At 43.1% G+C, this 25,869-nt stretch overlaps 2 protein-coding genes across 6 annotated transcripts in view; one reads left to right on the forward strand and one right to left on the reverse strand.

Annotated features, from left to right (window-relative positions):
• ACOX3 (acyl-CoA oxidase 3, pristanoyl) overlaps window positions 1-18,931 on the reverse strand; it is a 61,652-nt gene extending 42,721 nt beyond the window's left edge. For 4 of the 5 annotated variants that reach the window (XR_002908670.3, XR_002908669.3, XM_024209290.3 and 1 more), the window contains exons 1-5: window positions 12,459-12,662; window positions 7,142-7,375; window positions 5,853-5,927; window positions 2,847-2,936; window positions 1,954-2,097 (exon numbers count right to left, since the gene is read on the reverse strand). Coding sequence is in view for 3 of the 5 variants with exons in the window: in XM_024209290.3 (XP_024065058.1) it covers window positions 1,954-2,097; window positions 2,847-2,936; window positions 5,853-5,927; window positions 7,142-7,375; window positions 12,459-12,662 (747 nt within the window). In the remaining 2 variants the exon portion in view is untranslated. Of the gene's footprint in view, window positions 1-1,953; window positions 2,098-2,846; window positions 2,937-5,852; window positions 5,928-7,141; window positions 7,376-12,458; window positions 12,663-18,902 lie in introns of those variants that run through there. The other variant, XM_024209293.3, reaches the window with a different exon arrangement.
• A 93-nt stretch (window positions 18,932-19,024) lies between these two features.
• The window catches only part of TRMT44 (tRNA methyltransferase 44 homolog), a 29,425-nt gene continuing 22,580 nt past the window's right edge, over window positions 19,025-25,869 (forward strand). Inside the window, exons 1-3 of the mRNA XM_029910653.1 lie at window positions 19,025-19,200; window positions 19,474-19,732; window positions 24,210-24,327. Of these exons, the coding sequence (XP_029766513.1) occupies window positions 19,057-19,200; window positions 19,474-19,732; window positions 24,210-24,327 (521 nt within the window). The 5' untranslated portion in view covers window positions 19,025-19,056. The remainder of the gene's footprint in view (window positions 19,201-19,473; window positions 19,733-24,209; window positions 24,328-25,869) is intronic.

Here is a 25,869-nt window from a genome sequence, read left to right on the forward strand (position 1 = left end):
ATGTCCAACCTAAGCCGCCCTTGCTGCAATTTAAGCCCATTGCTTCTTGTCCTATCCTCAGAGGTTAAGAAGAACAATTTTTCTCCTTCCTCTTTGTAACAACCTTTTATGTACTTGAAAAGTGTTTTCATGTCCCCTCTCGGTCTTCTCTTCACCAGACTAAACAAACCCAATTTTTTCAATCTTCCCTCATAGGTCATGTTTTCTAGACCTTTAATCATTTTTGTTGCTCTTCTCTGGACTTTCTCCAATTTGTCCACATCTTTCCTGAAATGTGGTGCCCAGAACTGGACACAATACTCCAGTTGAGGCCTAATCAGCGCGGAGTACAGCGGAAGAATTACTTCTCGTGTCTTGCTTATAATGCTCCTGCTAATACATCCCAGAATGATGTTTGCTTTTTTTGCAACAGCGTTGCACTGTTGACTTATATTTAGTTTGTGATCCACTATGACCCCCACATCCCTTTCTGCAGTACTCCTTTCTAGGCAGTCATTTCCCATTTTGTAAGCGTGCAACTGATTGTTCCTTCCTAAGTGGAGTACTTTGCTTTTGTCCTTATTGAATTTCATCCTATTTACTTCAGACCATTTCTCCAGTTTGTCCAGATCATTTTGAATTTTAATCCTATCCTCCAAAGCACTTGCAACCCCTCCCAGCTTAGTATCATTCACAAACTTTATAAGTTCATAAGACCCAGAACCGATCCCTGCGGGACCCCACTCATTATTCCCTTCCAGCATGACTGTGAACCAATGATTACTACTCTCTGGGAACGATTTTCCAACCAGTTTTGCACCCACCTTATTGTAGCTCCATCTATTATTGCAAGACAATGTTTTCCAAAATATCATGTTTCACAAATAGGTGAAAGGACACATGACCTTTCTGTTTTCGCTCAGGCCATGTTTACTGTCATCTAGGGCTTACATTCCAAATGCAAGGGTAACCCACTGGTCAGTGTGTGCTAGGCAACCCTTTCTGTGCCCAAATCACAGATAATGTGAGTCTGATACAGCCCCCAGTTACGGAGCCTGATTCTTTAGCGCAAGCTGTAGAAAACTCGCTCTCTGAGCTTTGTAGGTCCCTGATTCAATCCCATTGTCGTCCAAGATGACATAAGCAGCTGGGATTTGAGCAGTTTGTGGCATCCTGCATACACATTTCAGTTGGCATTATATGCTCAGGTTCTACCTTGCCATAACCTAGCAGTGGCCTGGCACAGTCTAGTAGTATGTCACAGTTGGAAAGCCAGTGTTTGCCTTTCGTTTCACTTGCAATACATGTTGCCACTTGAAATGTCACAACTCTATCCATAAATTCCATTTTTTGCTTCATACATGTAATGTTCAAAAAACAATTAAAAAAAACTATACCCACTTCATTCATCCCAGAAATCTGACATTTCAAAAAATGATGCTAGAATTAATTACCATGTTTTTGGCCCCTTTGGGAGATCCACAGAAGTCAATGCAGATGAAGTGTGCAAGCAATGAGGATCCTCATTAGAAAATGGGACTTGATCTAATGTTCACTGAAAACAATGGGAGTGTTTCCACTGTTTGGCTTTGGACATGCATTACATCCAACATATACTCTCAATTATTCTCATTGTATTTATTATTATATATTCGTCCAGTTTGTGTTAGGCACTTTCCAAACACTTAGGGACATTTTCTGCTCTGAGGAGCTCCTGATCTAAAGTATTTCACACTTTGTAGTCTATTTCAAACTGCACATGTGATGCAATAATATGGAGGTTCATCTGTATTAGCTAATTATAGCAATTTGCTACTATTAATTCGACTGTATTCTTGCCTCAAAAGCACAGTGATCAAATAAATACTGAAGTTTGGTAGAAAATGTTAAAGACATTTTTACAGAAATTGTTTAGCAGACATAATATGTCATAACAGTGACATAAAAAAAACCAAAGTAGTACTCTTTTCCCACCTGCACAACAAAGGAATGTAATCCGTGGCACTGCCCATCAGGAGTGTACAGCTGGGCATAGACGACAGCATGAGTGGCATTTTTCCCCATGTTGCCAACCCAAAACTTGGCAGCTTCAAAATCAGGAGTGTTGATGATAAATTTCTACAGTCAAAAAGGGGGAAGTCTTAAATCATATGACTCAATGTACATTCATCACTTCTTTTTGTTTGCTGCCACTGTAACATTTTGAAAATTGCCAGCATTTCATACTGTACTTCAATCCAACATGCTCACAACAATGAAAGCGGATTTGACAGGAATCTATAGGGCTAAGCTTTATTCTAGAACATGTGTCTAGGGAAAAGTCAGGGCAGAACAACAGCATGATTGTCAACCTGAGGCCTAAAATTCAGCCTCTCAGCTTTCTTATAACATGATTGAGGGGAGGGAGTACCATGGAGACACACAATGGTCTCCGGGTTTTTATTGTGAATGCAAAATGCTCCTGATTTTATCTGAGACTGAATAACTTGCTGGACAGCTTCTGAGCAGCCTCCCTGGAGCCTGCCACGGAGCCAGCTGCTTCAGGCGCTGGACGCAGAAATTAAAAAACAAAACAAAACTGGTTTTGGTTCTTCCAACAGAGAACTTTTTTGAAAACATCCCTCTCAGGGAAAATTTCACATATCCGACTTTTTGTTCCAATTCAGAATGAATTTTTTTTTAAAAGCAAATTTTGTTTGGTGGGATGGAAATTCCAGTTCCCACACCGCTTTATTACTACTAACAAGTGCTAGATACAAGAGAAGTATTAATTACTGTTAATCATAGAATCATTTTGGCCCGATATCTTTATAACAGAATGTAAACAAAAAAGTACCAAATGCCACTTCTGTAGGTTCCAGACTGACCTGTGTGCGGGGGTCGTATCTGGCAGTTGTCCGTATGCCCTTGGTATTGCTGCCATGGCTGACTTCAGTCAGAGCAAAACATCCAAAAATCTAAACCGTGAATCAGCAGGTGCAAATCAACTCAGTGTTAACATGGTAACTCAAACATTTTCAAGTCAAGACTGTTACTCAATACTGTATTGCTGCAAAAATGAGAGTTAATAAAAATCCAGCTGCTTAGTAGGAGGTTGCATGAGGTCCATTTCATCCCTTGTGTGAGCCGGCAGAACTCCTGCAATAGGGTGGCAGTGTTTTTCCACTGAGCCATCTTCCTGGCAGGTGTCATAACCCTGCAGGGAGCTGCTGACTCATAACGGCAGGTGCAAATTATTAATTACACCCATCATATAGGAAAAGCGGGACTGGTTCTTTGAGTAGAAGGAACTGTTGCCTACAAGAGAGAGGAATGGTGGGTTGGTCTCTCTGTAGGGAAGCCATAGGAACAGAGAGTGCTTAATTTATGCCAGGACTGAGCACTGGCACCTTTAGGCTTGGCAGTTCATAGCCCTGGCACTTCTGAACTTTCTGCTTGAACCGCAGCACCTTATTGCTTGAGCCCCGGTATCTCTTTCATTACAAATTAAGCACTGGGAACAGCCTACTTTGGAAAAAGATTAGGCTGTCTATGTTTTATTGAAAAATTGCCAATAATGCAAACACTTGGATGGGGTAAACTCAGATTAAATCCAGAGTGCGTAAATTCTTTTCTTAGCAGGGTGCGAAGTCCACCTGCTCGCAGTTCTACTGCAGTCAATGAATTGCATTCCCTTACACTAGGGCTAAATTTGGCCTGTTATCTTTACTCTTGTACATCCTAAAAAGGCAGGCTAGTACGATTGGACTGGGGTGCGACTGGGAAGCAAGCCCACACTGCACTCACTCCACAGCAGTGGCTCCGCTACTGTCCCATGAAGCTGGGCCCAGCTTCCCGCTCCAAGCATTCTGACCTGGTGTGTGGAGTCACAGAACCACTCAGGTTTGACCCAGCTGCCCCTCTATCATGATGGAGGGGCCACTGGGCCAAATTTCAGTGAGTGACACCGCAACCCTGTGTGCCAGGTCACAACGCCACTCAGTTTGGGAGTCCTCTCAAAAAGGTGAAAAGATTAAACTGAAACCTAAGGTAAAACTATTGCAACAGATACAGAATGCTAAGCTCTTCTTGATGCTAAGGATCTTTAATTGTGTCACTAACTGGATTCATATTGATTTTACGGTGAGCTCATCTACATAATCAACTACTTGCTACATAACATGAGCTGATCAATAAATAAGCATTTTTTTAAAAGGAATGAAAGAAAAAGATCACACAATAGTTCAAGTTAGCGGCAGTATAATTTTGCGAGTATCGCTTTCATTATGTTAGTTATCCTAAGGGAAAAAATAAAATAAAATAAAATGCTGTTGACAAATGGGAGGGTGCTCTTTCACAATAATTAATACAGTATCTAGATCTGTCACTGGTGTGATGTTTCTGGACTATGGAATGGAATGGATAATTCACCCTAGGGCTCTGACTGGGTGGCAGAGCCTGCCCATGTAGAGAAAGGTGAATATTAGAGAAGGCCTCCTCTCTCTAACAGCTTACACTTAAGTCTCCTTAAGGGACAATGCCAGAGCAAGTAGCGTTAATGGCTCCAGCCCCTCCTTGAGGAGCACCCAAGCCAGTACACCACAGCATGAACAGGATGGGTCAGACAGATTAACAGAACCAGACACTAAGGCGGATCTGGGCTGTCTAGGACACAGAATGTGAGTTGGTTCACTTCAGTTCCTGAAACTTAAGAGGAAAGTTTAACTTATAGTGAAGTGTAAGAATAGATGAGAGTAAATATACATGTTGGCTGTCTTAAAATAACCTTTTTCTCTAATGCTTTGTTCTAATGCAGGGGTCTCAAACTCCTGGCCTGCGGGCCATCTGCGGCCCGAGAACCTCCCCGCTGTGGCCCGTGGAGGAGAGACACAGGCAGATAGTTGCCGGCAATGTCCGCTGTAGGCGCCGCCCCGCGTAGCTCCCATTGGCTGGGGGAGAGGGACAGAGATATCATCATTAGTTGCCAGGCAGAGTCAGCCATAGAGGCAGCATCACTTTTTTCCACAATGAATATAAACAAGTCAAAATACTGAACACAACTATCTGATGCACACCTTGCTGCAATCCTGAAAGTTTCAACTGCTCAGTCACGGAGGCCAAACATCAACAAACTGACAGAACTGAAGCGTTGCCAGGTGTCTGGCAAACACTAAAAACTCTCTGGCAGGCGAAGAATTGTATAAAGTTGTATGACAGCTTTATTATTTCTAAGAAATTCAAAATAAAAAACACAATATAAACGTTTTCTTTTCTGAACACCATCTTCAGTGACATTATTGGCCCGCTGGGAGGATTTGAGGACTGGCACTGGCCCTAAGGCAAACTGAGTTTGAGACCCCTGTTCTAATGGCTAAATAAAAATACTTTGCTTTAAGAAGGCTGTTGGTCAGTATCACGAGTCACAGGTTCTGGCAGGGTAGAAATGCAGGTGCCTGAGATCCAGTCAGACCTGCAGGGTAATAGGTGGTTTGTATACACAGAGTGGTGTATCCGGGCCCCAGTTTAATGGTATGTCTAGACTCCAATCACGGCGTATGATTGCAGCTCAAGCCAATATATCTGACCTACTTTTAACCTCACTAGCTCAAGGCTAGCACCAAGAGTAAACTACCCAGAGTTCTGGGTGGGATTGTGTCACACTACCGTAGTTTCACTGCTCTGGCACTCAAGCTAGGTGTCTACTCGAGCTGCAATCATACCCTGTTACTGCAGACTAGACAGACCCAACCGTGGAAGAACTGCAAAATTCCACCCTGAGTCAGGTAATGGTGAAGGGCTGAACACCTGCACTCAGAGATCGGAAAGGGCCCAGAGGTGCAGCTAGCCCCTTAACCATGACAATACCCAACCCTGAAGAGTTACCCCCAAATTACCTCCATGTTACTGGTTTGCTTCACGAATTCCTGATGCCTTTCAGAGCCAGTATTCTCAATTGCACCACCGAACACCTGAAAATACAAAATGAGAGAGATGACTGTGAAATCCCTGTCAAAATGCCGAATAAATGTGCTTGAATAAACACAACAATCACTAAGCACAACATTCATCCTTACTAGGGGGCCAAAAGAACTGTCCAACACTTACATCTCACTTAAACGCTATTTTGAGGGCTTAAAGTGGTGATCTGGCTTTGTGCTAGCTCCTCTACACTGGACTGAATGTTATACAAAGTCAGAACACACTTTGCATTATAGAGAAGAGAGGTCAAGGATGGAATGGGTCATGGAGACGTTGCTCCTCATGACAAGCCCAGCTTTTGGCAGCTGTCACGGAACACTCAGTGGGTTCACTTTCCACTTGTGCCTGTAGTTACAGGTGCAAAAGCCCAGTTTAGGGATGCAAAACCTTTGAAAACATACTAGCTCATTGCACGTAGTTCCGTTTTAAATGACTTGGGGTTTGAATCTGAAGTTGGCCAGCAAATCCATCCCAAATCAGCAGTAACTGAAAGCTTTTACCATCTCATGCTGTTCTAATTACAAAACAGTTGGTGGTCTCAGTTCAGTTCCTGCTGGACAGCTATCTACGTCACAAAATCACAACCACAGCTGGTACTAAGTAGTGGAGTTGGCCATATAGCAGAAGAAATCATTAATAAAATAAATCATTTAATGGAAATAGAAATAGTCACTAAATAATGCATTCAGCCAATGTGATTCAACCATATCTATTGACTATCCTTATTGGAAGATTCAACTGAAGGACAAAGGATTGAGGGACAGATCCAAGGCCCATGGAAATCAATGGGAATCTTTCCACTAGCTGCAGTGATTTTGGGAGCATGCCCTGAATGAACAAGGCCAATTTCTCCTCTGACACAAAAAAGGGGTGGCCCCTCCAAGATGAAGGTGAGGCTCATGTGGGGAAGTCTGCAGTACTAACACCTCTGATGCACCTGTTCTATTATCCAAGAGTGAAGTCCTGGCACCACTGAAATCAATGGCAAAGGCGGGTCCCATCGATTTCAATGGAATCAGAAATTCACACCAAGCCTATCCAATCCGGCACTTTTAAACAGTTTAACTCACTTTTCTTATTTAAAAAGAGAAAAGTAGTTGTGTCAAGATACTGCTTTTAGAAAATGTTCCTCAACGAGAAAAAAAAAAATCTATGAAAATGCAGTGCAATAGGGTAAAAAGACTTTTCTCTGAGTTGTACTTACCTGAGCATTTAACAAATATTTGGTACCCAGAGACCAATCATACATCCCTAGGCAGTTTATAAGAACCATAATTTTTAATGGTTTCTCCATGATATCTTCCAGTTTTAGAAACTCATATTCAAAGAGCCTTTTACAGCGCAGGAATGTCAGCTCACGATACTTCTCGAGGGTCACCTCTTCTCCGGGGTAACGAGCAAAGACAGGATCATTTTCAAAAGCAGAGAAGATTCTATTCTTGAGGGGAGAAGTTGGCAATAGAAATTTATTACCAAAAAGTTGGAAGAAGTTAAGTATTAAAGAATCAAGTTAATTTTCCTCCCTGGCTGAATTAGGCTTTCTAGCACAGCAGCTGTTTGTTCAGCCAAAATAAAGAAAGAAATATCCAACTAAAATTAAAAAACACAAAAGGCTGAATTAAAACATCTGATGTATGCAAGACAAAAATATATTAAAATGTGATTTTACAGATAATGTGAGTGCCAGATGTATCTTTCAAAGTGAGGCAGCCACACACTTAGCCCTGCTTGAGACAGAAGCTCCTGTAAATTGCCATTCCTTAAAATTAAATCTCCACAGTACTGGATGAGTCAACATATCCCAGGAACAGTGTTAGGCCATTGTTGCCTCACATGGTTGCATTTTAGCTGCATTATTATTTGATTATTGGCAGGAGTCTAATATTGTTTTAGTGCTAGTCCCCCTTTGAGCATCAGTGTAGAGCTCTGAGGGTCATATTCAGGCTCTTTGTTAACTAGCAGTGGCTGTGTAATGCCATTTCAGCCATTATGTGGCCACCTACGATTGCTCTCTTCCCAGAAGGAAGCAGTTGCATAGTCCATCTAGTCCAACTGCCAACTATCACCATCAGGGCTGAGTCCTAGGAGGCAGGCTATGCACCTTCTAATGGTCTAACTTGGAGCAGTTCCCTCCCTGGCTGACTGACTGAATGTTAATCTGCCCAGGACAATTTTTTTGTATCTGTGAAGATGTCTGTGTCTTCTTAGGCAAACAGCTTCATTCATATACACCTCTACCCCGATATAACGCGATCCGATATAACACAAATTCGGATACAATGCGGTAAAGCAGTGCTCCGGGGGTGCGGGGCTGCGCACTCCGGTGGATCAAAGCAAGTTCGATATAACGCTGTTTCACCTGTAACGCGGTAAGATTTTTTGGCTCCCGAGGAAAGCATTATATCGAGGTAGAGGTGTAATCTAAGGAGAAACACACAGAGCTTTGGGCTGAAAATGTGCCTTTCCTTGCTCTTCAGAAGAAGGTGACCGGAGGGATGTGCAGAGAGCACTCACTCTCCCCCATGAAGACTGTTGTATTAATTTTGATGAAATAAATGGGCCCAAAGAGTTAAAGGTTTGGACCCTGAAACTGTCCAACATTAAGCTGTTTAAACAAGGTTTGGGGTTCGGTATACAGAGAGCTTTTAATGTCAAAGATCTCTGTATACCGAACCCCAAACCTTGTTTAAACAACATAAAAGAGTGGACAGGAATGGACTTTGCAGAGACTCAAGCACTGACACATAATCGTCAGGAGTGGAAACAATTGGTTGATTGCTCATCAGTGATGGTGCCCCAAAGACCAATGGGGTTATGGGAATGATGATGATGATACAGAGATCTCAGCCTGCTTAGTCCCATGACAAACACACCATGAAGTAGCCTTTTCACCTTTTATCATAACCCAGCTCATAACAATATGCGTTCTTGGCTGGCTAAGCCAGACTCTTATTAGACAGAAGGAGAAAGGAGAGGAATAGGAAAGAGAAGAAATGAAGTAGGGAAGGAAAAGGACTGCACAAGAGAAAGAGACAGTGTGTGAATCTGTCCATCAAACTGTCACGTCCCAAATGGGTGTTTGGAATTCAGCCAGAGCTAGTGGAGGTGATGATGTCATCTTAGTCCCTCTCTTGGCCCGGTCTGGTCAGGACATCTCTCAGTAAATGGCAAAGGCGCAATGGTATTACGGGGCATCCAAGGAGATAGTGGGGGTGGCAGCCATGATGGTAAAGCTTGCTGCAGCAGTTGCTGGCAGACAGCTGCTTCTTGTGCTTAATTTTCCCACCCCCTAGTGTGTTTTTTTTCTTTTAAGACCCCAAAAGGGAGTGATGGGTGCCCAGCCCTCATTATTTTGTTTACTAATTAGGCCAAATTTTTGACACATCAATTTTGGTCAGGGTGGATAAAAATCAATACTTTAAAATAAAATAAAAAACCTGGATTTTTTCATTTAAATTAAATACAGGTTTTTTTAAAAAAAATAAACCTAGTTAAAATTAAATTTGAAACTGACAATCTATGTTAAAGCCTATACTTAATATCTATTAAAATAATTTAAATTAAATACAAAAATAATATAAATTACTATGTATTTTTGCCTAGTTTTAATGAAGGTCAAACCATTGAACTGGTGGAAGTCACTTACTAAGCACCTGGAACCAGCTTTTGACAACAGTAGTCTTTTCTGCAGGTGCAGAACAAATATTTTCTTCATTACAGTTTATTCAACTAGTTCAGTTCAATTACTAGATCATTCAAATTTAAGAAACCAAAGGGAAGTTGAAAAGGCAGAAAACACTTGTTTTCCTCTTCCAATCTATGAATAAAAACTAGGTGTGAGAGGATGAGATCTACTAGTTCTAAAATATCAAAAGACATGGTGACCGGAAACAATCAGTTCAATTCACTAACTACAGATAATGCTTCCTCTGTTTCATAAATCAGCTAGTTTTAAATACAAACTATGTTTTGATTAACTTTTTATGTATTCAGCATATTAAAGCTAGCTTTATTTAATAAAAAAAATTGAAGTACTATTGTGCATTTTTAATTGAATATTCCATCCAAATAGTTTTACAAATCACAGGTTTAAAAAAAAAATCTTCTAGTAAATAAGAAATGCATCATTTACCATTTTCTAATAAATTATGTAAACACTAACAATCTGAATAAAGGTTAAGTTAAGCTTCATAATTGCTTAAATGTACATAGATATTGTGTATCCTCCCGATTAGTGAAAAGAAGCACCAAATTTAGTGTAAAGACTATATTTAGTTGCAAATCAGCATGTTTTAATGGTTAACAGCCAATGAGAATAAATCTCTCTTTAGGAAAATAACTAAAGTACAAATGCAAAACATGATTAAAATCAATGATTTAAATCAAGATTTCCTGCATGCTGATTTAAAATCATGATTAAAACCAGTCATTTAAGTCACTGATTTAAAATCAGTCCACCCTGATTTTGGTCCACTGATTTCTAGTTTCATTTTTTTGTTTACCAGGCATGATCTTAACAGTTCTTCAATTATGGTAGTAGGCCTTTTTGTTTAGACTAATTTTGTTTTGTTTTGTTTTCCCTTTGCAGTTGTCTCATTTATTGGGACATTTGATAAACTTTTAATTAGTTTTTATAGTTGAGCTTACAATTTGGGTAAATTTGTTATTACAACAGGGTTATCTGCCTATGCAGTTCTGCTACTCCCTGGTACAAAAGGGTATTTTTATCCTTTAGCTTTTCAGTAGGTCAGCCAGATGCAGAGCCAGGTATTTACGATCTCTCTGTTCTTTTAAGGTTCGTGTGTCTGAGGTCCAAAGATACTTTTGTGTAATGCTAGCAGACCAGGTGCCAGCTCAAGCCAAAGTCCCCACATCTCAAGTGAACACTGGCAAATACGTAGCTAGTATCAGTCTAGCTTGCCTGTGTGTTAGTATTGTTAAAATAGGTTCTAAGAAAGTGTTTAGACTTCATTGAATGCCTGTGATTTGATTTGCTGCATGTATTAATCTCACTTATAACATCTGTTCCCATATTGTATGGTAATGTTTGAGTGGTTGTATTGTGAGCCTCTGTGACAGTGTAACTCACCAAACAGGAGAGAGACATTAACTAGGGTGAAGTGCTGATCTTCAACAGAAGATGTTAAGTCCTGTCCAACAGGAAAGGTCTATCAGTACCAGACGGACTATTGTGGGACATTAAAGAGAACAAAAGCCATTTGTTGTTCTGCCCTCCTCCATGTGAAGATGAGTCATGCAAGTTGATTCCTCCCATCAGGGCAGCTTGCAGCTCAGGGCACACTGCAAGAGGGGATAAAAATTCCTAACAATCCCTGCTTGGACTCTGGGGATGCGGGGGAGGCAAGGGTTTTCTAGGCATAAGCAAGAGACCTCCAGATGTTTAGTCTGGGTTAGCCCTACAGGACATATACAACTTTTTTATTATAGCAGCTTCTATTATCTTTTGAAACTTAACGTTGTAAATCTTTTGTGTATATATGTTTACCTGTTTTAACCTTATAAATGGTCTTTTGTTTCCTTTTCCTATTTAATAAATATTTATTAGAGTTTACTAGAGGATTGGCTACAAGCGCTGTCTTTGGTGTGAGATCTAAAGTGCAACTGACTTGGGGTAAGTGACATGGGCGTAACCTTAATATTGCTGTGATTCTTGGTGTAAGGGATAATCTATCTCAAAAATATGATCACCGGGGGGGGGGGGGGGGGCAGGTGAGATATACATGAGAACACCCAAAGGGACTGTCTGACTCTATGTTAAGGCTTTTTATAGTGTCCTAGGAGTATCCACTTGATAACAGGTTGGTGAAATCTAAGGGCAGGTCTACAGTTAAAATGCTGCATCAGCACAGCTGCACCAATGCAACTGCACCGCTGTAGCGCTTAAGTAAAGATGCTCTTATGCCGATGGGAGAAGTTCTCCTGTCGGCGTAGTTAATCCACCTCCCTGAGATGTGATAGCTATGGTGACAGAAGAAGCTCTCCCGTCGATGCAGTACTGTCTACATGGCAGGTTAGGTCAGTATAACTATGTCAGTCAGGGGTGTATATAGTGTAGACCTGGCCAAATTATAGAACTCACAATTTAGGATTTGTGCCCTGTCTCCTAACAGTCTGCCCTGAGGTTGGTACTCCTGCTCTTGAGTCACTGCAAGCAACATTATAACTTTGATCTCGATAGGTCATTGCTTTGTTAATTGGAAATGGAGACGTTAATTTAGTGTCTGCTGTAATTTAGTATTGCTTCCCAATATTAATCATTAGTAGTGAAATAAAAACGTTATATTTGATCAGTGCAGTGAAAGAAATATTGTTTAGAAGTCAGTTCTGCTCTAAAAGAGTGACTACATAAAAATGGTAAACCACTTGAGTGCTGATAGTCCTCCAGTGCCTCCCTCCCCAACATTGGCCCATCATTTATTACTTCAGCTTATGCCCTCCCCTTTAAAAATACCCTCAGTTTCCCCAGACAACATAGCAATCATTGGGGGAAAAAAACTTACCTTGAATTGGATGAGATCTTCTTCATCTATAAACACTGCCATCTCCTTCCAGCTGAAGGAAGCCCTCTTACGGTACTCACAAAGTGGCCCCTCAGGGAAATCTGGTAGCAAGATGTCCCAAGAACTTTGGTTGCAAGTGGCTTCTTTCAGATCACTAGTCGATGCCATCTTGAAGTTAAACACTTCTGCATCCAACAAGAACATATGTCCAATGAGCTAAAGCACTGAAAATGTCTAATTTTTTTTCACAAGTACTTTTATCAGGGGATAAAAATGGGAATTGAAGAGTGTGGCATGGTGTACCTCATCCTTTAAGGCCTCAGGGCCCTACTACACCCTGCCACAAAAGAAGAGCAGCAAAGGTAGGTCCTCAGGTCTTCTTAGAGAGGCCTCATCGGAAGCAGCCAATCAGACCCCAGTAGGCTCAGTTAAAAGGAGCTGCAGGGGCTTAGCAGCTCAATTCCTGGCTGGGGCCAGAGGGGCACGGAAGGCTGCTTTGCTCTGGTCAAAGGAAGCTCGATAGGCTGCATTAGCTAAACCTGGGAGCGAAAGGATCTGAGAGCTCTAGCCCTAAAGTAATAGGCAGAGGTAAAAAGACTTGGTGCAGGAGCAACCAAGTAAAGGAAGGAGCACATGGCTTTTATTTATAGGGTCTCTGAGTTGGGACCCGGTGTAGCGGGTAAGCCCAAGTAACCCCCATCAGCTGCAGAGGAAGTAGCTTAAGCCCTGAGAAGGGGATAAGGGTCATTTAGAAGCCCAAACAAAGGGCTGGAATTTAAGGGCTCAGGGACAGGGCTGAAAGATTGTCTGTTTGGTGGACTCTTGGTTACTGCCTCTTCCCCCCCCCAAAAAAAACAAAAACAAACAGCCAAACAAAAAACCTTGAGATGAGCTGGGACAGAGATAACTGATGAGGACAAAGAGGCTCCAGGGAGAAAGCCCTGCTCTCTAACAGGGCAGGGAAGGACTTACAGTTAGCCCAGAAGGGGCTGAGAACTGAGCCTAGAAAGGGGGCTGAAGACACTAACAAGGGTGCAGCAATAGTTCTCGTTGGACCTTGTTACCCTGGAAGGGGTTCATTCATGCCTATTGACTGTGTGTGACTTGCCTGGAGAGCTGAGCCACTGAATATCTACCTAGCGAGGTTGGCTGCCCACAAGGGGCGCCTGGAGAAAAAGAAGATGGCAGCATCACACCCACCTCACAGAAGTCACTCATGAGAGGTGAGTGCACCCCATCACAAACAGTTCTTCAATCAATCCACACATAATCATTCAAAAGGGACAGGGACTGCAGACTCAACTGTTAAAACTGGCCTTCTCTTTTTCTAACTTAACTGATTTAGTACGAGTTAAATAACTGTCTCTGATCAGATATAAATGGCTTATACACTTTTATTAAAATGTGAACTGAGCAATGTGAAAAAGAAATATATAATTTATGCATACTAATAAAACTAGATAAAAGGAAAATTTAGATAAAAGGACCAGAAGAAGAAAGTGCTGTGATTTAAACATCAGTAAAAAAGATTAGTTTCGCTCCCAAATGAAACACTGTGTAATAAAATATCAAAGCATCCACACATGCAGAAAAAACAAAGCATAAAATGCAGGAGATGAAAGCATTTCTTTTCTTCCCTGTCTTGCCAGTTAATGTTCAAACGAACTATTCCAAATGGCATTTGTCGGTCAGTACACATTAAAAACAAACGTTTTATTCTTTTTGTATCACCAAAGTGACCAATGAGTGCCAGGAAGCCAAGGATCACGCTGAAGCCGAACTAGACAGAAGTGATGTTGGCAGGAAGACAGAACTTTGAGGAACTGGCAGGAGCTCTGACCTCCTCTTCCATTGAGGTCATCTGCCCTTGTGTAGTCCCATACACCTATACAAAGTGCATGTAAAAATGACTGTAAAATGCTACCAAATCAGCATGGTATCACTCTATACCTGCAGTACACAGGTATAAATGGGAAGGGAAGAATCACTGAGGTAGTAGAGAATCCGGCCTCTTGCATCCACAGGATATTTAGGGTATGTCTTCATTGCAGAGTTAACTCATGCTCTTATTTGGGTGTTGCTCCTATGGCCCCTTGCATCCACACACAAAACCGTCTCACGCAATCCAGACTAGCTGAGTAAAACTTTCACTCCAGGTAGTCACCACCCACGTTGCAGTGAGACCACAAGCTAAACCACTTGAGTGCTGATAGTCGCCCAATGCCTTCCTCCCACAATGCAATGGAAAAGTCATAGAGCATCTCCTCTTATTGCATCATAAAGAACCATGGGATATGCCCCTAGAAATCCTACCAACACATTCTGGGGGGCGCAGTACCAGTGAGGACACAGTAACTTGGATAGGGCTTTGTGGTGTGGATGTTCACATTGAAGGCAGGCTAACCTGGGTGCCGATCACCCAAGCTAACTCTGCAGTGAAGACATACCCTCTGTAAAAAACACAACCAACAAACCATCTGCGACCATTGTATCAAGACACAGTTGCTTCGAGAATAGACTAGATTAAGCCCTCCGTGGAAAGGATACCCTCGTGACAGCAGGGATGGCCACTGCATTCTAAACTTGTATTTTCAGCTACTTAAAACTTTCCCCAAAATACTGACTTTTTAGGAGGCAATGACTAAAAAGGGGCGGGGCTGCGCACTTTGGCAGATCAAAGCAAGTTCAATATAACGCGGTTTCACCTATAGTGCGGTAAGATTTTTTGGCTCCCGAGGACAGTGTTATATCAGGGTAGAGGTGTCTCTCTCGCCATGATTTTCAGGTCTTTACTGACTTCTGTTCCCCAGCTAGGAATTTCACAAATAAATCACTTCAAAGATGTTCATATTTATTATCATTTTGTAAGCAAACATGGAATTCACCCTCCCTCTGACCTTAAGCTATGCTCATAGTCCAGATATAAATTACTCACTGGAGACATTTATTGACAAAATAGAATTCAAACTCAGCTTTTGTTTAAAAGTACATTGTCTGGTCAATGCGATTGAAAGAGTTTGTTTTAAAAGGAATAATATTTATACTGCGGCATTTGGAACCCCACCCAAATATTGCAGAATCCTGCTAATACAGGCCTTCATCCTACAGCTGGATCTGTACAGGCAGAGATCTGTGCCTGTGCTGAGTACCACTGAATTTAACAGGATGCCATGGGGTGTCAAGATTTAATTGCAGGATCAGGGCCGTATAGCTCAATTATGCCCTACAGATATACCATGGGGTGCACTGTAGAATCTCTGGAAGATTGCAAAGGGAGTGTATCTATTGTTGCATCTTTTCACAGGGTGCAGCAGGACACTCTCTCCCTGCAACCCACCAGCTGGATCTTATTCTCCACCCACTAGACCTACACAGTCCTGCTGCTGCAATTGTACCCAGTGGGGGGAACAAGGGAGCAAAGGAAGGAAGTGTCACAGTCCAGATCCACTCAGATATTTAGGCACTACTGCGATCCACAAAAAGTTAATTCTGCTCAGCTTCCACCTAAACTACAAGTGCCTAAGGGACCTATAGTGTAGACAAAGCCTTATACAGCAAAAAACAAGGCCCTAAGTTTCTGCCCCAGGGAGGCAGCTGGACGTCTCTCATGCCTAAGCCCCAGCATGATTCTCAAAGCAAGTGAAGAAAGCTGTTGCCCGGCCTACCTTGCCTGCAGGGCCTTATCCAATAGGCATCCTTTGAGCATGCCTACCTGCACACACAATGGCTGAGGGGACAAAAGAGGGCCACCTTCCTTATAAACTTTAGTCCAGTTGTTAGGGTAGTCCCCTGGGATGGTGGGGGAGATCCCAGTTCAGTTCCTCCTCTCCCTAATGGGAAGGAATTTGAACAGGGTTCCCCACCTCTCAGATAAGTGCCCTTGCAGGGTCTGGATCCATTGCTTGGCGATGCAACACCTAAGTCTCTGCTGATTTCGGCCCAAGTGCACTTTCATCCCACTGTACATCCACACAGTGAGGGGGCAGATCGTCAGCTGGTGTAGACTGTCATAGCTCCATTGAAGGGAATAGAGCTAATTATCACCAGCTGAGGATCTGCTTCAGGGACTCGACATAATCAGGTTTATATGAATCTGAATCCTTTTGGTTTGTGAGATAACTCTACCCTGATCTAAACAAACTCAGAGACCCATGGCCAACTCGTTTATTAACTTGATCTTGGATTAATTCCTTTTGGGTTAACATAAAGCAATCTTGAATTACTGTTACAATGAAAGTTTGAGTTAATCAAACTGCTGTTAGGTAAACGGTTTAAAAACAAAGGTTACCCCCCCCCCACACACACACACCAATTTTGGTCTTTGTTCTCCATCTTATGATCTCACCTTTTCTCCTCATCCACCAGCCTACAGGCTGCTGAGGATCTTGTTCTTGCAATCAGCTCTTTTATATTGTGTTTCAAATCTGAACAGGAAGGGAGGACTCTCCCAATGTAATCCCAGATATGAGTCGAAGGAGGGGGGAATTCGAGCCATGCTGACTGTGGGGAAGAGATCGATGGGAAAGGCATAAAGACCAGCTTGCAGTGGGCCATACAAATGCCAGAAATTAATCTGCATGCAAAAATGGGCAGAACCTATTGGGTGAAAATCTGAAAAGCCTGATTTCCACTAAAATAAGGCCTGTGGAGTGCCCAGTTGGTGGTGTAGACATAGGAAGTTCTCTGTTACCTCCTACTGCCACCTACTCAGGACACAGACAGCAGCTTACCAGAGGGTTGCACACTTGTTCATCTGGGCTGACATCTTGTGTTATCATGCAACTGGAGGCCTGGAGGTGGGGGGGACTGGTTGGAGTGGAGTGTGGGACCCAGCTGAGAGGGAAGGAGGCAAGGGGCCTGGCTGGGTGTATAGCCTGGCCTACATAAACAATGAAGGAGCATGTGAACCTTTGGTTTACCAATACTGGTCTCACTCTTCTCCTTTCCCACTTCTCTCTCTGCTCCATTTTTAACCCCTTAGCATCTCTTTCCCCACAACTTGATCCTCTTAGATCTAGAATGAGGCCACAGCTTTGCAATTGTGGGTAATGAGAATGTTTTGAAAGAGGAGTGGGTGGTAGAATTTCTGGGTGCCATCCTTCAGACACACAGGAGAGTTAGCAGCCCTGCATTGGTGCAGTGAAGGTGCTGAGTAGCTGGCTTTAGAAGAGAAACAGAAAGTAACAGACAATGGAAAAGAGCTTGAGCTGAAGCAGAAAAATAAACAAACAACTTTTCTGATAGTCAGGCAATAAAATAATGACAAGTCAGTGAGCTGGTAAACTGGGCAGAAAGTCAGAGCCTCAAACCAAAACATACAGGTTAGACTAATCTGAAGCCAGGAGGAAAACAAGATTAAAATCCTGCAATGAATGATGCAAGTGTGTAACTTCATTACACGGTAGCTCCATGGAACTCAATGGGACTATGCATTTGACTAAATTTATGCTCATATGTAAGCATTTGGAGAACTCGGGCCTTTTGTGTTTTTTAAAAATTCATGACTTTACATCTTGGGATTTGTGTGTGGATGTGACTGTAAACAGCTGGACCTGTTTCACTGACAGCCGCCAAGTTAAAAACTGGGTACATGGGGGAAACTCTTGTTAGCAGTGAAAATTCATAATTGCATAATAATAGCGGCTGATAAATCAACATTTGCAATGTACTGCTGAGAAATAACAATGCACAAATTCTGCAGCCCAGACACTCATGAGTGGTCAGAGTTCAGGGAATGGCATAAAGTAAAAGAACTCACTTATCAATAAAAAGAACAGGAGTACTTGTGGCACCTTAGAGACTAACAAATTTATTAGAGCATAAGCTTTCGTGGGCTACAACCCACTTCTTCATAAATTTGACAGTGTGTGACACAGTCTCTCAGCATAGTCTGAAACCTGTCACTTATCAATACCACTACAGCAGCTTGACACTCTCCTTGGGAAATTCCAAGTATAATGCACAACCATCAGAGTGAAATAATTAAAAACGGGGTACAAAAATGACCCTCAGACCAGTCTACTGTCCGACCAGGCAGAAATGCAACAACAAAGAGGGAAGAGTAAACTACACATTTAACAACCTGTCAAGGTTTTATTAGAGAACCCTTTATACATATGGATTACAACCCACGAGGGATCCTTTCAGGAGGGAATGACCATCACACTTCACAGCCTCAAGGCCACTATCTGGCCTATCTCGCTCCCCAGCTGTGGGTGAGGAGAAGGGTACCATGAATGGGGCACTGGCACCAGAAGGCTGGTACAGCGGGGAGGGGAGAGGTCGCTATGGCTCTGTATGGGGATCAGTTGCTTCTGCTGTTGCCTTTGGCTTCTCCCCTTCGCTGCCAGGCTGGCTCTGGTCTGGTGTGAACCCCCAGGACGCAGCCACCGGGAAGGGGGCAGCCAGCGGGACTCCCACCGGGGCGGAGAGTCACTCACTTACCTACAGCTGCTGCCGCTGCTGCCCCAGCCTGCTTCGCTGCAGGAACTGACGGTACAAGCCTGCGCCTCGCCCGCCTCCTCCTCTCCGCCGGAGACACGCTCACTCCGCGACTCCGGCCGGGCTCGGGCTGGGGCTGCGGGCGGCGGCGGGGCACATGGGGCTGGCGGGGGCGATCGCGCTGCGGGACAGCGCCTCGCTGCTGCCCCGGGGCTTCTGGGCCGCCGTCAGCGTCTGGCTGGAGAAACCCCAGGTGGTGAACAAGAGACTGAGCGGCTCCCGCATCGAGGCGGAGAGGAGAGTGCCTGCCCCGGCGGTGGCTGGGCACAGGGCCCGACCAGGCAGGGGGGCAGGGGCAGTGGAGGGGAGGACTGGGCAGGGGGGGAAGGGGACAGGGGCAGAGGAGGGGAGGAGAGGGGATGGGGAGAGGGGGACAGGGGCAGAGGAGGGGAGGGGGATGACTGGGGATGGGGGGAAGGGGGCAGGGGCAGAGGAGGGGAGGGGGATGACTGGGGATGGGGGGAAGGGGACAGGGACAGAAGAGGGGAGGGGAATAGCTGGGGACTGGGGGCAGGGCAGGGAGGAGGAGAGGCAAGTGACTGCTGGGGATGGAGCTATCCCTCACCCCACAATGCTGGAAGCTCTCTGGAGTGATTTCTCTGGCATGATTGCTCAGGAGGATTCTGAAATGCCAGCCTTCATTAAAGAACTTGAGAAAGAAAACCAGCCTGAGACAGATGCTCTCGGCCTCGATGTGGTCCTCAGAACTCTGTTCCCTAAAAGTCACCCTCACCATTTCTCGGTGCAGTGGAGCAAAGAAATGGTCATAAAAGGTAACTTAACAAAGGGGATGAATGACAACACAGAGTCAGAGTTGTGGAAACTAGCTGGGCTTTCATATGTGCAAATGCCAGCTGCCTCCCGGACCCATAGCAAGAGGGGATGTTAGCAAAGGAATTAAGTCACCCTGGAAATTCCTGTGATGGTACCAAGGTCAACAGTAGCCGGTACTTTGTAGTGAAAGTTATTTCCCACAGGTGCTAGCGGAGTGTGTCTGACTGTTTTGTCTTTAAACATATAAGTAAAATACTTCAGACACTTACCTTTTTGGGGGGAGGGCAGTAGGAGACTTTGACTTTGAAATGTGAACATCAACCTTTTAGATAAGTGGGCTGAGGGGTTGCCTAGTTTCATTGCAATGACACTGTTTTGCCTTTCCAGTGCGCCTTCCCAATGTTAATTATCTTTCCTCATAATCTCACAATTCTTATGGGAGTGGATAAGGTAGCACCTACAATAAGAATACCTCCGATATCTTCCATTGAAATACTACTTTCAAAATATTGACCAGCAATAGGCCTTTGTGAATCAAACGAATACATCCTTCAACCTACAGAAGTATAGTAAAGCACTATGTAAGTGCTAAGGATGGGACTTTCAAAAACACTTAACAGAGGCAGGCACCCAATTCACATGGAAAGTCAATAGGAGATTTTGAAAATTCCACCCTAAATATTTATTATTCAGTTTGGTATGTTTATTACCATGATATTGGATCCAAGTGCTTTTTTAAAGGACACCAACAGCCGCAAACTAGAATCCACCCTTATAAAATACCATATTTTTTCAGCTGCTCTTCTAATCTTGAAAAACCTATTATCACCCAAAATGAAGCACTGAGAAAATTCCAGCTTCTACTAGATTTCTTCACAGCCTCATGCTTTTATACTATTGCTAAATTTAGCTTGTCTGTTCCATTCTTGTGAACAAGGAGGATATTGAAATAATGCTTATCTATTTTAAGAAGACAGTAGAAGTATGGTGGGGGGGGACTAATTGGAGCTCCTACAGAAATAGGCCAAACAAAAACACAGCTGGCAGTGTAGGTGTAATTGTAGATTTACAAAGCTTGACAATAGCCTTTGAAAGTACAGAACTTAAAAAGAGCATCTGCAGCAGTAGAATCTGACGTGGCTTGTAAGATTTTCAAAGCAACTTGGGTCTCTCTGTCTCTTTCAAACTATCCGTGTTGTTTAATAATCGTGGCATTTAGGGTTGCCAATCCTCCAGGATTGTCCAGGAGTCTCCAGGAATTAAAGATTAATCTTTAAAGATTGTCATATGATGAAACCTCCAGAAATACGTCCAACCAAAATTGGCAACCCTACCTGGCATGGAATTTTAAGCTTTCCTGAACAGACGCGTATAGTAATATGTTCTATTCACAGACAATCTTACTTTTTATGACCCTAATCCTGCAGTGGATCCATTCAGAGTGGATCTTTACACCTGTGTGAATCCCATTGAAAAAATATACAGGGTGTGGATTGAATTCTATTACTGGTCCTTGGGAAGGAACCTAAATCCAAAAGCGAGTAAAGTAACTGATCTAAGGCACCAACACTGATAGCTACCTTGAAATACTCAAATGTCTTGGAATTCTTACTCAATACCTTTTCTGAAACCATTTACAGTGTGTATTGTACTTCTGAATAATTTTTTGAGAATGGAAAGAAAAATCACTTATCTCGTGTATTTATTAGTTAACAGCCCTGTGTCTGTTTTAAAACTCCCCCCAGGGGATTCCACCCATATGGAATAGCTTGGTAGACATGTTACAAAAAAATAAAATGATTTTGGAACATTCAGGTTAGAATGGGCTTATATAGCCTCACATCAGACACGGAACTGGATAAAGATAGTTTAAGTTTATTAAGGTCATTCTTACCAAATCCAGTGCTGTACAAAAGTGCAATGCTATCTAAATGTGTCCACACTAGTCACACCCTCTTCCTGATCCTCATTCCTTGCTCGCACAGAACTGCTGTTGAAATCAGTGGGAATTTTGATTGCCTAAGGAATGTAAGCGTAGGTCCTGACTGCCTATTTGGTGCCCTGTGACTGTGTTGTTGTGTTGGAATGCATGCTTTGATGAAAATAAATAGAAAAGGACAAACAAACTGACTTATTTTGTATTTCTGCCATCTGAAGGGTATTGGCGAAATTAAACTGCAAAATGTTTGCTATCGGATACTCTTGTGGTTACCTTTTATAAATTAATAATGCCAATGTAGACCAATAACAGCAGTTATAATTCTTTTATAGCAATGCCATATGGAACATATTAAGCAATTTAGGGTTATTTTATAGGAGGCCATATGGATCTATTGAAGATGTGGGAGGTAAAATCAATAGCATGTGAGGACTAGTTTATATCATGCTATTTATGGTCTGCTTCCCTCCTCTTTGTTTTTCCTTGATAGGAAGTTTAAATGAAATACTGTTTTAAGTTCTGTAGGAGTTAACCATGGTATGCACACGATTCATTTTAGAAAATGAGACTTGATAGCTAGATGCTGCAGGCATTTCAGGGCCTGATCCGTAGCTGGTGTAAGTCAGCATAGCTCCATTGACTCTGTTTTGGGACCGTATTCTAACTGACATCAAGATTATAAATGTCATTGGACCAGTAAGATGGTGGTTGGATTTTATTCAGTTTCCTTTTGATTTAGAAAATAACACTAAGGAACTTGTTTTCTGCTAGCCGAAGTCATCCAGAAGTGTCGTCTGGCTATTTGTGTGCTGTCTGCTTGTACTCAGAAGGTTGTGTTAAGCGCAAGGAGTGAGGTTTAAGAACACTAGGACATGCCATTTGACTACAAAAAAGGGAAATTAATTAAAGCTAGCCTTGTACAGTATATGTTAACAAGATTTCAATCAACGGCCAGATTATTTGACATCTCCCATTCTTGCATTAACAAGGAAAAATGGTGTGTGAAAGTTTTGTCCAGCGTCGCCCACAAAAAGTACAGTTTGGGAGCTGTGCGGTTATGCTTCCTCAGTGCTGTGTGTGTAATTAAGTGTCCAAGTGCTGCATTGTGCCTTTCAGAGCTTTTTTTGGACACTGAGCTGAGTACTTATCTATCCCAAGTACAGCTGCTGCCGCTGATTCATTTTACTGGTGAGGTTTTGACTACCTACCTTGCAAAGAATCCCAAAGATCGCTGCTTGCAGTTAAACACAAGGAGGCAGTTGTGATTGCTACAGATGCAGAATACAGCAGCCCATCATACTGCACTTCGTCAGAAGGAAGTTATCTTTTGAGTGAAAGAAGAAATGCTAACTTACCAAAAACCAAACAAGGCTCCTGCACCTGAAATGTATGACTGGTGCTGTTGGGGATGGTATTCGAGGGGAAGATGGGAATAGCTGGCTTTTACATTAATGTTTTATGATCACAAAAAACAAACAACAAGTTATATATAAAATTATATGTGATATCTATCCTTCCGCCCCCATTTAATGCCTTCAGACACTTGGCACATACATAAGTTTTTGCTCATGTGGGTACTCAATAAGAGTATTGGAGCCAATAGGACTGGTCAGATGTCAGTATTTGTAAGATCAGGGCATTAGGTCAGAGGCTAAAAAGTAGATTGAAATGAGAGGGGAGAGCTCTCACTGCTCTAACCGGGGGGAGCGGGAGTGTGGGGGAACATTGCTCACTGAAGTTGGGGAGAAGAGAGAGTACTCCTCTCTGATTTTGGTCCTTCCCTCTTACTTTAACCCTTGCCTTGCTCCACAGTTCTGCAAACACAACTTCAGCTGAAACCCTGCACAAGGCCAGCTCGGAGATCGAACGGGTTCCCTTTGGGGCAGGGCCTTGTCTTTATGTGTTTGTATAGCACCTAGCCCAATTGGGGGATCTGGATATTACTACAGTTGAAATATAATAGTAGTATTTTTTCTAGTTTTGAACAGGTTAGTTCACAAAATTGTTGATAGGTATCTTCCTGCTCTTTTGCATTACAACAGCTATGTACCGCCCTGGGTAGTTGTATCTCCGTTAATTTGGAATTTACTTTCCAGGCTTCCAATTTTAAAGAGACAGTGAGTAGCGATGTTATGGTGGTACATGACTTTCAGTAATAGATATCTGGCCACATATTTATTACACCACATGGTCCCTTAGAAATCAACGAACATGTTTTAGAGTTAAGCACACATGTAAGTCTCTGCAGGGTCAGGGCCTTAGAAATGCTGTAAAACATCTTGCAATAATATGCACAGTATTGCAAACTGTATAAAGAATCAGCAGTTTTAGATGGCAGAGCTGTTTCTTACACTACACCTCTCCGGAGCATTAGGTTCCTATCTCTGCATTTAAATACAGCTTGCTTCTCTAAGTTGTGCTATGGTATAAGCAGCAAAATACTGGCTTCTTATTTTGCGTGGCTTAGAATTACCCAAGTTTCTAAACAACATAATAGTTTGAGCCAATAATATTCCACAGTTTACAAATCTTTTCAGATACCTTTAATGGGACTGTGACCTTTCTGCCATTGGAGGAAAATGATGAAGGAAAATATCAGATTAAGAAGTGCAACATTTATCAAATTCGACTTACACACACTAAAGATGATGAATGGTGAGTGCTGGGGAGAGAGAGGGGAAGCAAACCTCTGCACTGGCCTAAGATGACACCATCCTCTTCTATAATGTGTCTGAATGGTTTGATTTATGTTATATAGGGCCTGATTTATGTGCTAAAGAGTCCCCTGCTCCTTATTTAAGATATGATCGTCCTATGGCAGTATGTGCACACCTGAATCCATTCACTTGATCTAAAATTGTTAGCTCACTGTTCTCAGAGACCTGAACTGAGTGCATTCTTCTTAGTTAGGGCTTGATCCTGCTCCTTTGAAGGCAATGGGAATTTCACATTGACTTTAATGGGGGAAGGATCAATCCCTCAGATCCTTATTGAGTGAATCTTACTGTGGATCACGGTCTCATCCTGCCGTAATAGAAAAGTAACCTTTTCATTTAATCAATTCTGCCTTCTTTTTATAATTGCTAGATATTAAATGTTTCTCAGTTAATTGAAAAATCCCAAATTTGTATCTGTACAACTAAGCCTGTTCCAGTTTTGCATGGATAGGATTATGAATCGTGCCATCTGACTTCCTTAAAAATGTTTATAATCTGGTCACAGAGTCACTTCTGAAGTCTACTCAGCATAAAGTTAAGCACTTGTGTTTGTGCAGTATCAGGGTCAAAGTTGGAGATTTCTCCAAGTTGGGACATGGTATTCTAAAATCATGAAAATTAAACTTGGGGAATGCCTGATTGATCACCCAAGGCACAGTCCTGCAAGGTGCTGAGCACTCTAGTCCTGATGCCACAAAGCCACTTTGCATTTAAATGTGTGAGTAGTCCCGTTGACTACTCACATGCTTAAAGTTAAGCATGTGTTTAAGTGCTTTGCTGGATCAGGGCCAGAGAGCTGAGCCGTCTTGCAGTGTCATGTCCCTAGTCTACCCCTCGGCCAATGCTGCAGTGTTACATACAGTACACCCATGTGTAACGTCTGGTTTAGCTTTAAATGCCTTAAACCAGTGGTTCCCAAACTTTTCAGCATCACGCCCCCTTTTTAATTTTCGAGAAACCCTCACGCCCCCCACCTCTCCTTTACCATCATCCAACCCTCCCTGCTCCTTGTCCCCTGACTGCCCCCTCCCAGGACTCCCTGGAGCCCCACCCCCTAGCCAACCCCCCCTGCTCCTTGTTCCCTGACCGCCCCCTCCTGGGACCCCCCGTTCCCCCCAGAACCCCACCCCCTATCCAACCTCCCCTGCACCCTGTCTCCTGACTGCCCCAACCCCTATCCACACCCCTACCCCCTGACAGGACTCCCATGGCTATCCAACCCCCCCTCCCCCTGCTCCCTGTCTCCTGACCACCCCCCCAGAACCACCGCCCCATCCAACCACTCCCTGTCTCCTGACTGCCCCCCGGGACCTCCTGCCCCTTATCCAACCTCCCCGCTCCCCGCCTCCTTACCAGGCTGCTCAGAGCGGCAGGACAGGCTTATTGGAAAGCCTGGGAGGTGGGCAGGCACAAGCTGCGTGGCTGGGAGGGAGGGGGGACAGGAGGGAAGGGGCCAGGGGCTAGCTTCCGCGGCCAGGAG

Source organism: Terrapene carolina, unplaced genomic scaffold (assembly GCF_002925995.2).
Source record: "Terrapene carolina triunguis isolate 2854851 unplaced genomic scaffold, T_m_triunguis-2.0 Scaffold66, whole genome shotgun sequence".
Lineage (NCBI taxonomy): Eukaryota > Metazoa > Chordata > Testudines > Emydidae > Terrapene > Terrapene triunguis.